The sequence below is a fragment of the Hippoglossus hippoglossus genome, chromosome 24, assembly GCF_009819705.1.
Source record: "Hippoglossus hippoglossus isolate fHipHip1 chromosome 24, fHipHip1.pri, whole genome shotgun sequence".
Taxonomy (NCBI): domain Eukaryota; kingdom Metazoa; phylum Chordata; class Actinopteri; order Pleuronectiformes; family Pleuronectidae; genus Hippoglossus; species Hippoglossus hippoglossus.
In genome coordinates, this window is record NC_047174.1 from 2,197,501 (window position 1) to 2,211,553 (window position 14,053).

Below are 14,053 nucleotides of genomic sequence, written 5' to 3' on the forward strand. Positions count from 1 at the left end.
GATTGAATAGAGCAGAAGACGTCATTCCTCTCGTGTTATAACTTCACCTACAGCTCTAATCTTCAGAAAACTTCACTTTTCCTCAAAAGATAAGCGTCATAGACCATCATAGATTATTAATCCTGCCTTCATGTTCATAACCTCTGTCTCTGTCTTACTTTTCTCCCGCAGCCAAACATGACGTGAACGGCAACAAGACCATTCCACCTTTCCCAGAGGGGACGGAGATGGTCATGTTTGGTAAGTGTCCTTTAAAAAAAAATTCACATTTATGGGTAGAACATGGCTCATAACGCCACCTAGTGTATTAAACTGTCTTTGACCTTGGAGGGGCCAGTGCCTACGTAGAGTTTGCTAGCTCTCTACGTCACGATGCTACCTCTCTATGCTCACACCGTTTGAACCGCTCCAGATATCGAACCCTCGGGACCACCACGCTCGCCCAACACAGTCGCCTCAGCCCTGGCTGTCTCGGCAGCAGTCGCCTGGGCCAGCGGTTCAAATGGCTCGGGGCGACTGGACTTGGCCGAAACTTCACACGACATTTCTGTTGCGATAGTGTGTGTGCTGCTACTAGAGTCGTGGCTGTCTAGGCAACCGAGATAACTTAGCTGCAGCTAATTGGTATTTCCAGGGAAACGCACTCCAACCTAAACTTATGTCTGAAGTTAATTTCTTGTCTGTCAAATTGCTTTTTGTGTCGTTCTGTTGACTTCTCCTTTCTGCTCCTGAAGGCATGGGCTGCTTCTGGGGAGCCGAGAGGAAGTTCTGGAGTCAAAAAGGAGTTTATTCCACCCAGGTGGGCTACTCTGCAGGATGCACACCTAACGCCACCTACAGGGAGGTCTGCACAGGTATAGCCCCCGCATACTGACACCCCCCCCCCTCACACTGTGTGCTGGACACTGTGTTTTCTACTGAGAGTCAATAGATTGTGGAAAACAAGATACAAATAAACAGAGCAGGGAATCATTTTCCCCCAGGCCCTATTATAGTGGGGCATGGATTAGGATGCTATTGATGCCTGACCACTCTGAGCAGACTGTGTGTGTGTGTGTGTGTGTGTGTGTGTGTGTGTGTGTGTGTGTGTGTGTCTGTGTGTCTGTGTCTGTGATGCGTGTCCAGACCTCCCAGTGACTCCTCCAGCCAGTAATGAATCCATCATTAGACCTGCACCACCGCCTGTCTCCCTCTCTAACTTAGTTTTACTCTCCCAAACACTCACAGAACAAGTATCTGTCAAACCGGGGGAAAAGGTTCACTTGATTAATTGATAGAAAAGTCTCGTGCCCTGGTGAAGAAGAACAGAGCGAGTCTCTGGACCCGCACCCCGGTGGAAAGATGGACGTGTGTTGTTTGTTTAACACAGTGACTTGGCAGAGCGTTGAAAGATGGAAGCTTGGCTAAAATCAGGTGCTTCTCACACCTTCACGTCTTCAGGAGAAACAAACAGAAGATGCTGATGAGGATGTGAATATTCATTGTTGGTTAAATATTTACACACACACACACACACACACACACACACACACACACACACACACACACACACACACACACACACACACACTCCACGTCCACACACACAACACATGTTTATTTTTTAAAACCATTTAAAAATGATTTCAAAGTGATCTCCATCGAGATGAGCTCTGTCATCAAGGAAAAGGAAGAAACAGTTGAATAATGGTATATTCAGTCTTTATTTTATATTTATAAACGTAACTTAAAGCTGCACTAATCATAGTTATCGACTATAAATGCAATGCAAAACAATATATTACAGACTCAAACAAAAACATGGAATATTGTCTGAATAAAATAAGTTAGGGGGTGGGAAGTCTTATTATTTTAGGTTATCCAGGTTTTTGCTCTGCCAATGTTTGGAGAATTTATATTGCATTTCTGCCAATAGACCCCTGACACACCCGCCCTTTAAGAGAGGAAAAGACAAAAGCATTGTTTTGAGTCTCAGGTTTCATAACTCAAAAAACTTTCCTACACACCCGGTCCCTGGTCTGTGAAGAGTCTGAGCTTTCATTACGTTTTCTTTTTTACTTTATCTGTGAGAAGTTGTGGTTTTTTTCAGGATCCAAAGTGCAAACGTCAGAATAAAACTTCTAGAATCTGTTTTGACAGGTATAGTTTTCCGTTGGCAGGCAAATCGAAACTGATGAGATTCAGAAACTGAAACTCTGGCAGCGTAACAGGCAAAGACTGAGGAATGAGAACAAATAACTAAACCAACAATGAGACAGAGTCATTTCTAAGTAAAACAGGAAACAACAAGTTCAATGTCCAAGTCCAGAGTCATTCAGAAGTCCTTTACATTCCAACATTTATATAGATTGAATAATAATAAGACAACTCTGCAGTTAAATGTACATTAAGTGGACGGAGGATCTCTGCAGCTTTATTTTTCTATTTCGGTTCCAACCACCACATTATTTCTCGTCCTGTCCAAGAATGAATTTATTCCTGTGAGATCGGCCCGGTGAGGCATTAATTTAATATCGACCGCCGCTTTGTCTCCGTTCGACCAATATCTACCGAAGGAATCCATAAGTCCTGATATTAAAAAAGTAATAAGACGGACAGCGAGCGACGGAGATAGGAGCGGCGGCAGAGACGGAAGAAGACGAGGTTCAGCGTAACGGGTCGTACTCATTACCGACACCAGCTGCTATCTGTCTGCAGGAGTCAGCGTTTCCTGACGTGACAATTAGCGGCGTGGATCACGTGGACCTTTCTAAGGAAGGGGCCTGTTTCTTGAATTATCAGGTGATTCGGTTTTGATTGAATTCCAAAATATACCAAAAATACTCCCAAGGACGACTGAGGGGTACCTTCTGTTTTTTTGGGATAGACCTTCGGACCATTTGCAGGAAGTTGAGACAGAACTAAACTATTGAAGAAGAGATAGAAGCTGAAGGGTTTGTTGTGTGTCATCAATCAAAGACCTCGAGTTGAGACTGTTTTGCTTTGACGTTCACCACACGGAAATGTTTGTGACATGATTTACTAGTCGAACTTCGTGGAATTAAACCCATTTGTTTGTATTGCGCAGGTCGAACCGGCCACACTGAGGTGGTGAGAGTCGTCTTCCATCCCGAGCGGATCAGCTTCGCCAACCTGCTGAAGGTTTTCTGGGAAAGCCACAACCCGACTCAAGGTAAGAGACAGTCTGTGCTTTAAAACAAGCTTCGTTTTACTGAGTACAGTTAAACTGAAGAGATGAAACCCCCGAGATTTCAAGAATGATGTCGTAAAAGTGCCACTTTGCTCTCGTACCATTGCCGTTACTCTTGATTTCTTGTTTTCCTCTTTCAGTCGCCCTCGTACTCCGATGTAGTTCTGTGTTGTCTTATTGCTTTGCTATTGAAACGTTCTAAACAAAGAACTTTGCGTTTCTCTCTAAGTTTTTCAGACATTGTTGGTTAATTATCTTGTGAAGAAACTTCTGATTCACCCAGATCCACTGTCTGCTGATACACTGGAGGCAGAAATTAGAAATTGGCTAAAAGTGTGGAGCCAACCAAACAGGCTGAGCAGCTGAGAGGGAAATGATGAAATGATAAATGATGAAATGATAAATGATGAAATGATCGGATCACAGGAAAAAACAAAACTGCGTTCGGTTCTGCCAAGACAGACGAGTCTTATTTTTGGAAACACTTCTGGCTGTTTCCAGATGATGATGTTCTCTCTGCCAGGATGAAAGCACCTCATGTTAAAATCCTCAAACCTGTGTGTGTGTGTGTGTGTGTGTGTGTGTGTGTGTGTGTGTGTGTGTGTGTGTGTGTGTGTGTGTGTGTGTGTGTGTGTGTGTGTGTGTGTGTGTGTGTGTGTGTGTGTGTGTGTGTTCAGGGATGCGTCAGGGGAACGATACTGGGACCACGTACCGCTCCGCCATCTACACCTACACAGAGCTGCAGCTGGAGGAAGCCTTGGCCTCCAGAGATCAATACCAGCAGGTAGACGAGTCTTCATCTGTTAATCACTCCATCATCATCATCATCAGCTCTCCTGTCCACTCCTCATCCATTTGTATTTAATATTATTTGTATTTAATATTATTATTTATTTAATGTATTTAATATTTGTCTCTTCTCTCTGAGCACCCCCCCCCCCCCCCCCATCTGCTGCACATCCCTCTTTCCATCAGTCTGCATCAGAAACACTTCTGATGGCAGCAGATGGAGACTGACATGTAATGGATTTGTCTGCATGTGCATGTAACACTCGCCATATATACCCATATGCTGTTTTTAAGTGAACACACACACACACACACACACGCACACACACACACACACACACACACACACACACACACACACACACACACACACACACACACACACACACACACCTCTCCCTCTCTCTCGAACTCTCTCTCCTGCTGAGACTTCTGCACCACCATGCCACCAACAGGGCTTGTTGCCATGGAAACTGACGAGGAAGAGGCTACTCTATTCAACTCTATTCTTTTCTATTCTATTCTGGTGTAGTCTGGTCTTTTTGTTCTCTGTGCTTCTTCCCCTCGTTCACGTCTCTCTTTTTTTCCGTCTCAAAGCTCGTTCCTCTCGACAGGGTTTGTCTCTCGGAGCAAAATCCTGGTTCTGGGCTTCAGGATCTTTAACGGACGTGAAACCATAAAGCAAAACCGCAGTTTTCATGCAGACATGCTCGGTCATTGGAGCGTTATAAATGCCCTGAGTATTTAAGTGGGACATTTATAGCGGAGACACGTGTCCAACGGAAAGGAGGAGGGAGCATGTAGGAACACTGAGAGACCGAGACACTGGTGTAGATGAGGAATATGCTGACAGGTGGAAAATACAGGGAGTGGGGGGGGGGACTGAAAAAGAAAAGCAGACGCATGTGAGGTTCAAAGTTCAAAGCTCGGTCACCAGGGAACAAAGGACTTATTTTGAGTGAAAGGAAATTAATACATATTCTTAAACTTTTATTCTAACAATTTTTTATTTCTTCAGCTCACAAGAACAAGATTTGCTGTAACAAGTCATTTCTTATAGTTTCAGGTGTTGTGAACATTTAAATATCTTCACTCTATTATTACCGTTAATTAAAGGACAGTTTCAGCTTCGTATATTTGTTCAATCCCTTTGAGGGAAGATCAAACCGCTGCAGCTGCTGATATAAAAGCATCGTTTGTGATGCTCACAGCTTTGTGTCTGTATTTGTGTGTCCGTGTGTGTGTGTTTGTGTTTTGATTGGTTATGGCCAGAAGCTCTTATCCACGATGGTCGTAGATTGACAGATGCTCACAACAATTTCTATCTGTCTTTAAACTGTGACGAGTCCACGGATAGATTCTTCTTCTCCTCGTCGATCCATCGAAATCGCTCTGTGTTTTGTTTCCGCTCTTTTTTCTCCTCACCAGATTGCCTCCCCCACCCTCTCCCCTCTGTGTGTGTGTGTGTGTGTGTGTGTGTGTGTGTGTGTGTGTGTGTGTGTGTGTGTGTGTGTGTGTGTGTGTGTGTGTGTGTGTGTGTTGGCCTATAGCAAACGCACTCCATGCCAAACCATCTGGGCCTTAAATCTGTCCTCCACAAAAATCGCTTTAGTTGCAAAACTAACACACACACACACACACACACACACACAAAACCACACACACACACACACGACAACAACCACACACACACACGGGTTTGTTCACATTATGTTTTGGCTTCTTTTTAATGTTCTTAACTTTGTATTTGGTCTGAGGTCGTCTGTATCGTGTTTCCTACAAATATGAGCATCTTTGTGCCAGAAGCCACGAGGACGTTTCACAGACTGTAAATAAAGACGGGCGGAGTGTCGCTGTCACTTCCTCCCGTCGTAGGAAGTGAAGCCATTATCTCAGATACTGGCGCCGCCATTTTGCTCTTTAAAATTCTCCAGAGAACCTGAAGCATTTCTCTGATCTGCAGCGAGTTCGAGACACAATATTGAGGCAGGAAAGTACAGAATTGTGGCTTTTTACTCAGTTCAGCATCCTTCCTCCCACCATCCAGAAACTAAGCCAAATTATCCCCGGACTCGAACGCTGCCATCCTGCACATTTGGATTCCCCGCTCGACCAATCGCTGCAGACGTAGATTCTCTGGAGGATTCACAGCGAGCGCGTGGGAGCGTCTCTTACAGACGCAAAACAAGAAAGAACACAAATATGTCAGGATGAAACAGAGCAGCGTAGAAGACGCCGGCGAAGATGTCGACTTGGAGGTTTTCCACGTCCAGACAATGTCCTGCTGCTTTCTTCATATGTGAAAGACCAACCACACACATCAGTGTGATAAGAACCACCGAAATGGACAGACACCTTCTTTGAGAAAGCATTTTTCAATGTGTACTTTGACATTTGAGTTTGGTCCATGTCCCTTCTGCTAACATGGAGAAGCCGGGGTTTATGATGTATACTTAGGGGGGGGGGCTGTTGCGTCGTCCATCTTTATACACAGTCTGGAGTTCATCCCTTCCCTTCGCTCACCCACCCACACGGACTCTCTGTGAAACGAGTTCACGCTCATCCTTCCGGAGGATGAAGCCTTCGCAGGTCGACTCACTTGTCTTTGCCTCCGCAGTGGCCGCTCCTTCTTCCTCCTCTCAAACAAAGTGAAAATGTAAAATGCATCACAGCACAGAGGATTCTTTCCCAGGACGCACCTAGCAGACACTTCCTGAATCCTCATTAATATCCGCTCTGATCCTCGGAGTCTCTCTCCCCGTCTCCCTTCCAGCCACATTTCATACGCCCGAGCGTAAAACATGTAGAGGACAAAGTGAAATAGAGATGGAGGAGGAGGAGGAGGAGAGGAAGTTAAGGTGATGGAGGGAGGCAGGAGGATGGAAAAGAGAGAGAGAGAGAGGGAGCAGTGTGGTTAATTGTGGTGTCAGGGTATTGACTTCGCCACCTGGCTTGATTGTATTGTTCACGCAGAGAGTGATTGGGGAATTTGGTGTGTGTGTCTGTGTGTGTCCGTGAGTGTGTGTGTGAGTGTGTGTGTGTCTGTGTGTGTCCGTGAGTGTGTGTGTGAGTGTGTGTGTGTCTGTGTGTGTCTGTGTGTGTCTGTGTGTGTGAGTGTGTGTGTGTGTGAGGTACAACAGCACTGCAGATAATTACCTTGCAGGCGGCTGGCGGTTGTCTGCAGCATGAAAGGAGCCTCCCTTTTCTTCTCCTGCCTCCTACCCATCATTAGGGTGTGCACTGCATCTAAAACGGCAGATGGAAGAAGTGTGTGTGTGTGTGTGTGTGTGTGTGTGTGTGTGTGTGTGTGTGTGTGTGTGTGTGTGTGTGTGTGTGTGTGTGTGTGTGTGTGTGTGTGCTCTTTATGTAATAGTGTGTGCTCGCTCAGTGGGTGCAGCATGGGTGCTAAAGCAGTGTGTGCTCATTGTTCTGGCATCTCTTTCTCTCTCCTGCTACATCTTCCTCTCGTGAACGTTCATATTTCTGCTGCCCAGCACCAAACAGCTGCTTCTCTTCTCCTTCCCTTTCTTCTTTGTCTATGAAAATCCCTCTCTGGCACTTTGTACCACGGCGGCTTCACCTTTCCTCTGTTCCTCTTGTTCCCCGTTTCTCTCTCCCCGTGTCTCGCGGGTGCTTATCGCTGTTGTTCACGTGTCCCTGCTTTACCGGCGCAGTCAAGGTATTTGCATTCCAAATGAGCAATCTACTTCTCCGACATGCAAATGAATGGATGTGAATTATGCATTTATAGCCGGCTGCTAACACAGCAGAAGGGAGGATGTGTGCGGAGGCCATTAGAGCAGCATAATGGAGAATGCAGTCATTCTGGGTATCACAGGTAGCAATGGATTGAAGTCAGTGCTTCTAGTTTCCACTTAAAGAGCCTGTAGCCACTTATATTCATTATCTGAGAGGGATTGTCGACTTTAATGTGTTAATACTTCAACCTTTAGAATAATAGGAGGCTCTGAAAAGACTGTTGTCGCAGTTAACTTGGATTCACAGCAGCTACTGTGGTTTTCAATCATGACGACCCAGGAAAGCAACATGTCAGTTTTGTCAAATGACTCCTGAAGCTTCCTTTATGTTTATGACCTTCATCTTTATGTTTTGTGTGCACCAAACTCATTATTTGGCAAATAAATCACAATTAGCTTCATGCTACGTCCGGAGTTGTGGAGGTAATGGGCGACGAAGACGCTTTAAAGCTTCAATGTGCAGAAAAACATCTGTTTAAAACGTTAATAACATTCAAATCCAAAGGTGAGAAACAGATTGTCCTGCAATTCCTCCAAAAGTGAATAGTGAGAAGTAAAATGATCCCCGATGTGGGATCAGTAAAGTTGATCTTATCTGAAAAGTCTTCCAGAAGATGTGAGAAGACCGATTTGCTGCAGTTTATGGACGACACGTTTCCACTTCCTCCTGCTGAGCCTTGGTATCCAGGTCCGCTCAACCAATGACATTTCACCCTATTTTTATTGGTTTGACCTCCTGTCAGATTCTCTATGAGCCGTGTGAAACCTCAGCTTCTGCTTTGACTCTCAGGAATCTCTAGTTCTGTGGTTGTGCTGTGATGAGTAGATCATTTAAACGCTCCGCTCCGACTGGGCAGAGGTTTTCTGACGTAGTTTACATACGACACTTGTTTCCAGAGACAGAAAAGCTTTCTACACGTGTTTTAACACAACAGTGAATCAGCTCGTCTCAGACTGACGATCCTGTATCTTCACTGCGGATCAGCGCAGAGCGGAGCACCCGCCCTGCCTCAGTTTCTGTGGGAATCAAACCAGCGTGATTGGCTGGCTCGCATTGCGTCAGAGGACACTTGCACAAAGTTGAGTCTTTCTCAACTTCTCCGTAGTCGCCGCCGGGCGCCTTTTAAAATCTCTTTAACTCAACAATGAGAATCAGCCTATCACAGTAATAGGTTTTGATTATGTCTACGTGGATGTTCCCATTATTCCTACATGCGAACATTAGTGGGTGAAACTTTCTTTGGATGATTTTCTGATGTTGTTCTTCTCTGACTCTGAGACAAGAGGAGTTATCTGAAGTGTCTCTGTAGATAACTAAACGAGTGGGAGACGCAGTAACTCACTGGACTCTGACATCTTTTCACTGACGTCCTCTTTGTCAAGCGCCATAAGAATCTGCTTCTCTGCTGTCACAACCAAAACAGGGAAAATATGATATTTCCAAAGGCTGTTACTCTGTGTTGTTGCTTGAATTTAAGTTTAACTAATTATTCACACTGTGGTAATGAGAAATCCTTAAGTTTTCAATTTGTGTATTCACAATTGTCTCTGGAATACTTTCACATGTAATTAAATCTTCTGAAGTCGTGCCATAATGAAGAAGTTGCCAACTTTGCCTTTCATTTTCTCAGAAATTCTGCGGGAAAATCCTATGAAAGTTAACACACAGACAGTGTGGGGGGGGGGGGTGAAATATCTGTGTCACCACTCAAGGTTGTTTTTTAAATAATATTTAATATGAGCACGTTTTGATCCTGAAGAGCTTTAGTCTCACTTTGTCTTTTTCTCGTTCTACTGTAATTTGATTTGACTTGGTTCCATTACAAGTTATTTTATCTCCTCTTTCTTCTGTTAAATGTCTCTTTTCTTTGTCTTTGTATAGAATATCCTTCTGAATATCATAATTCCGGCCTGAATCTCAAACTGCAGCTTCGACAGAAACACAGAACCCCGGCCTGACTCACCGCTGCGCTCTACCTTCACACTACTTACTCAAATTAAATTGTGGTGTCAGTACAGTCATGGTGGGAAGTGTTCACAGGAGCTGATGAATCAAGCAGCGGGGAGCAGACACTCTCTGTCCATTAAAAGACGAACACGCCAACGTTACAGCTTTTTGTCTCTTTGGTATTTTCTGCTGTTAAAGCATCGCCGACCCTGTGGGTTTGTTTGCTGACATGTTCTTTAACAACTTGCGTGAGCTGACGTCAATGAAGTTAAAATGGTTTTCTAACAATTAGCTCTCACTAACTATTAGAGGCACCAATGTGTGAAATTACCCATCACAGCTTTAGGCCTGATTGTTTTTGGTACTAAAAATACACAGAGAACTTTTTTTTATTATTTCCCCGGAGGAGTTCATTCCAAATCAAACTGCCTGAGAAGATTTCTCCCATTTAACACTGAGCCTGTCTGAACATTTACTTTATGACAAATGCACAAATCTAAATGTCCAGAACAGAAACAGTACTAAAGTGTTTCCTGTTACTTTTACGTACTGTCAAACCAGCGAACTTCTGTTCTATGTAACTCTGGTGAGTGGGTTCGAAGCTGAACTGTGAATCAGTTGAAAAGACTCAGAAGTTATTAAAAACCTGAGTTTATCTCCAATATTCAGCAGGAAACTGTTAAAACATGAAGAATTCTGAACAGAGTTTGGTGGATTTGTCACAGCAGCAGCTCTTCTGGTTCAGGAAGCAGAGGATCATGGGTAATATCCAGCGTTCAGAGTCGGGTTCGGTAGAGAAACTGTCCTTTCTTGTATCGTGCCAGGACCACGAACAGCAGGTCGACTCTTAAAAGGGAAAACGTGTAAATGTCAAACCCAGTTCAGCTCCACGACATGATTAAATATAAAACTCTGCTGTAAACATGCATGCACACGTGCACAAAATCACAGAAACACTCTTCCACCGGCAATGAAACTTTCATAAGTGTGTGTGTGTGTGTGTGTGTGTGTGTGTGTGTGTGTGTGTCTTTTCATGTTCATTTCTCTTTGTCTTTTACCCACACGCCATCTGGTTGAGTAGTTTTTATCACGAGGAGGAGAAAGTGTCATCCCCAACTGATTCTTCTGCGTACGTGTGTGTGTGTGTATAGTGTGTATAGTGTGTATTTGTACCACAATGCTTGCAGCTACACACGTGCTTTCGCATAACCGGATTAATTCCATCTCATGTTTCCAGTGTGAAGCCCTGAAAAGTGTCGTCCAACTGGAAGTCACATTCTTCTTTTGTGTGAAAAGCCGGATTCCTGTGTTTGTTTTCATTTGAAATCCAGACGATTAAAGGCGACGTGTGATTTTCTTCCAGGTCCTGACGGAGGGCGGCTTCGGTCCAATCACAACAGAGATAGCCGAAGTCAAGCCGTTCTACTACGCTGAGGATTACCACCAACAGTACCTGAACAAGAACCCAGACGGATACTGTGGCCTGGGCGGAACCGGAGTCTCCTGCCCAATAGGAATCAAGAAGAAGACTTAGATTTGACAGTGGCAGGGATTTCTTTTAAGCTTTAAAATGCCTACAAATGCAAAAAAACTGATATATTAAATATAACTGCATGAAGCTTCTATGATGCGTTGGGGCACCACATAGCACCGGCCTCTTATCTACAGCAGCTGATAAAGTAAGAGTGTCAGTAATGGAACGGCTCAATCTTCTTGAAAACAACAGACGTGTGTTCCTCATTGGAAACGTGACCTGCAGTGCTGCTTTCTGTCGACGTGTGTCAATCATGACCCGTTTTTATATCATCACATAACCAAACTTTCTACCTGGAATGACACAACACATTTATTTGACTCCATGTCCCATCTGCTAACATGGAGGAGGCAGGGTTTATAACCCATACTGCAGCCAGCCACTAGAGGGGGACACCTTTTTGAGCCGTCATATCGTCCATCTTTCTCTACAGACTTTGGGAAAATCTGCAAAAATGTCATATTTTCTCTGGTTTGAGCTCCAGAAGAAGATCATGATTTTGTTTTGCTCAGCTTGTTTTATGATATTATTCTTTTTAAACTGATGTAGTTTCATAGTTTTCATCATTAAAGCATTAAAAAATTCTCATAGCAGTTCACTGTCTTTTCTGATTCCTGACTCGTGATATTTGAACCTGTGAAAACTTTACGTTTGCATTTTGGAAAGAAAACTCAAAGTAAACGATGCTCAGGAGTATTTTACACAGTAATAAATCTGACACCATTTTCACCAGAAAAGGTGAATTTATCTTAAAAATATTTATTTTCCTAATTCAAGTTCTATATATTTGATTGTGTATGTGTTTTATTTTATTTATACTTAAATATAATTAAGTTTTTGGAAAAACTTTAAAATAATAAGCTTCAATTACATTTATATGTCATTAGGGTTCATTGCTAATTTAAAAATATCTATAAATCAGCCTTGTGAGGGAGACTAATAAATAACTATTCTGTGTTATTTATGTTCAGGGTTGTTATAATTACAATTTGTACGTTGTACTCCTGTGGAAAGGAAACTAAAAATAAGTCTATATAATATAAAAATTCAGAATAATGTAAATATATAGGCCGATATATGGTTACCAGAATTTCTTTTACTCCCCAATATCGGTATCCATGGTCTTGACCTTCAAAAACCCTCAGGCTATTTTACTCGTGATTTAAAGCGTTGATATTATTTCTGGGAATTTGTCCACAAACATTTCTATATCCTCTATTTTAAATTTTGCATTGTTTCTCCTGTTTTCCTTTCACTGACTCTTCAGGCCGGTTTCAACAGGAGATGAGAAGAACCCCATGTTGGTGTTTGCTCCTTTGTGTTGCTGCGTTGCAGGATTTTGGACGACCTCCTTCCTCTGGTCTCCGCCTGCAGCGATGTTCCAGTTCGTGACTCGTCTGTCATCGCCGCTAATCTGCGCACGAGTGTGTTTGTACAGTATATGTGTATGTTTTGATGGTACAGCCTGTAAACACACACACACACCAGCAGGAGGAGGCTGGTGCCAGGGCCTCTGAGCCTGGCACCACCATCACAGAAGAGAGGGACAGAACGGAGAGGAAGAGGAGGAGGAGGAGATGAGTCTTTCTGGATGTGGCAGAGCGCCACCTTGGATCTGTGCTGCGTTGGAACACCTCCTGCTTGCAGGATCATGGCTCGACCGTGGGTTTGATAGCCAAATCTGACTGCTTGGTTTTTTGGAAATGGACCTCTGACGATGGCTTTTTGCAAATACTTAATGGAATAAAAGTAAATTCCCCCCCAAGAAAGAAGACTTATCATGGTTTCACCTTTAAATTTGCTAAAATTCAAACGGTTGATGCACTAAAACTACTGGAGAATCATTTGACTCACACGTTTTCAATCATTTAAATATAATCAGCTCACATCTACAGGCCAATTCTGAACCTACATCCACTGAGATAAAATGTGACATCTGCTTAATGGTTCAGTTGAACAGGAAGGAGTTGTTCCCTCTGCCAGGGACGTTCATTTGTCTGCTTATTTGTTTGTTTGTGAACAAGATTACACAAAAAAACCACACGACAAATTACCACCACACTTACACCAATGATGTGATACGAGTCCGGAAAGAACTCATTAAGTTTTGGTCCAGATCTGGATCAGGGGGCATATCGAGGATTTTATTTTCTCTTTAACGTTGAAAGATAGGATTGTTTTTGACAGTTTCACTAATTTCTCATTGAAACATTCACGGATCTTGATGATTGGTGTATTTAGGGAACAGATTTGACTGAGTGTGTGTGGTTGGATGCAGCTTGATTGAATTTAAAGGAGCAGTCCGACCTTGGTGGAGGTTTGAGCTCTACTGGGAGATATCACAGTTTATTAGGAGGTTTCCTCTGTGATGTGGATCTCACTCATCTCACACCACACTCAGACCCATTAGTTAGACTGCTGGGTTATCCTGCCACCGTGTGGTTATTCCAAGTAACACAGACCAACACAAAGTATTCTTATGTAAAAGATATAGACTGTATATAAATGACTTCTTTAGGTTTTCAAATAAATTCAATATTAGTTCTCAATTTTAGAAATATCTTCAAAACTGTTCCCGGAACAAAGAAAACAAAAAAAACATTTTTTTTTTCCAAATGAGAACGCACTGACCGAACCTTTATTTTGAACGTTTTCCTTCACGTTTTTATTCCCGCGTCAGAATTCACTTTAACCGACATGAAATAAACCGTAGAGCCGGAAATGACGCGTAACTGTAGCAACAGTAAACTTCCCTCAACTGAACCTGACGACAGGTAACAAGGAATTAACGATTCATTCAGTAAATACAGGTTTAAAAATGTCTCGTGCCACAA

At 43.2% G+C, this 14,053-nt stretch overlaps 1 protein-coding gene across 5 annotated transcripts in view; it reads left to right on the top strand.

Annotated features, from left to right (window-relative positions):
- The window catches only part of msra (methionine sulfoxide reductase A), a 38,806-nt gene that overhangs the window by 10,969 nt on the left and 13,784 nt on the right, over positions 1 to 14,053 (top strand). For 2 of the 5 annotated variants that reach the window (XM_034579407.1, XM_034579410.1), the window contains exons 2-6: positions 172 to 240; positions 735 to 854; positions 3,068 to 3,172; positions 3,868 to 3,974; positions 11,049 to 11,636. In XM_034579407.1, coding sequence (XP_034435298.1) covers positions 172 to 240; positions 735 to 854; positions 3,068 to 3,172; positions 3,868 to 3,974; positions 11,049 to 11,219 — 572 coding nt within the window. In that variant the 3' untranslated portion in view covers positions 11,220 to 11,636. Of the gene's footprint in view, positions 1 to 171; positions 241 to 734; positions 855 to 3,067; positions 3,173 to 3,867; positions 3,975 to 11,048; positions 11,637 to 14,053 lie in introns of those variants that run through there. The other 3 variants (XM_034579408.1, XR_004613225.1, XM_034579409.1) reach the window with 3 other exon arrangements.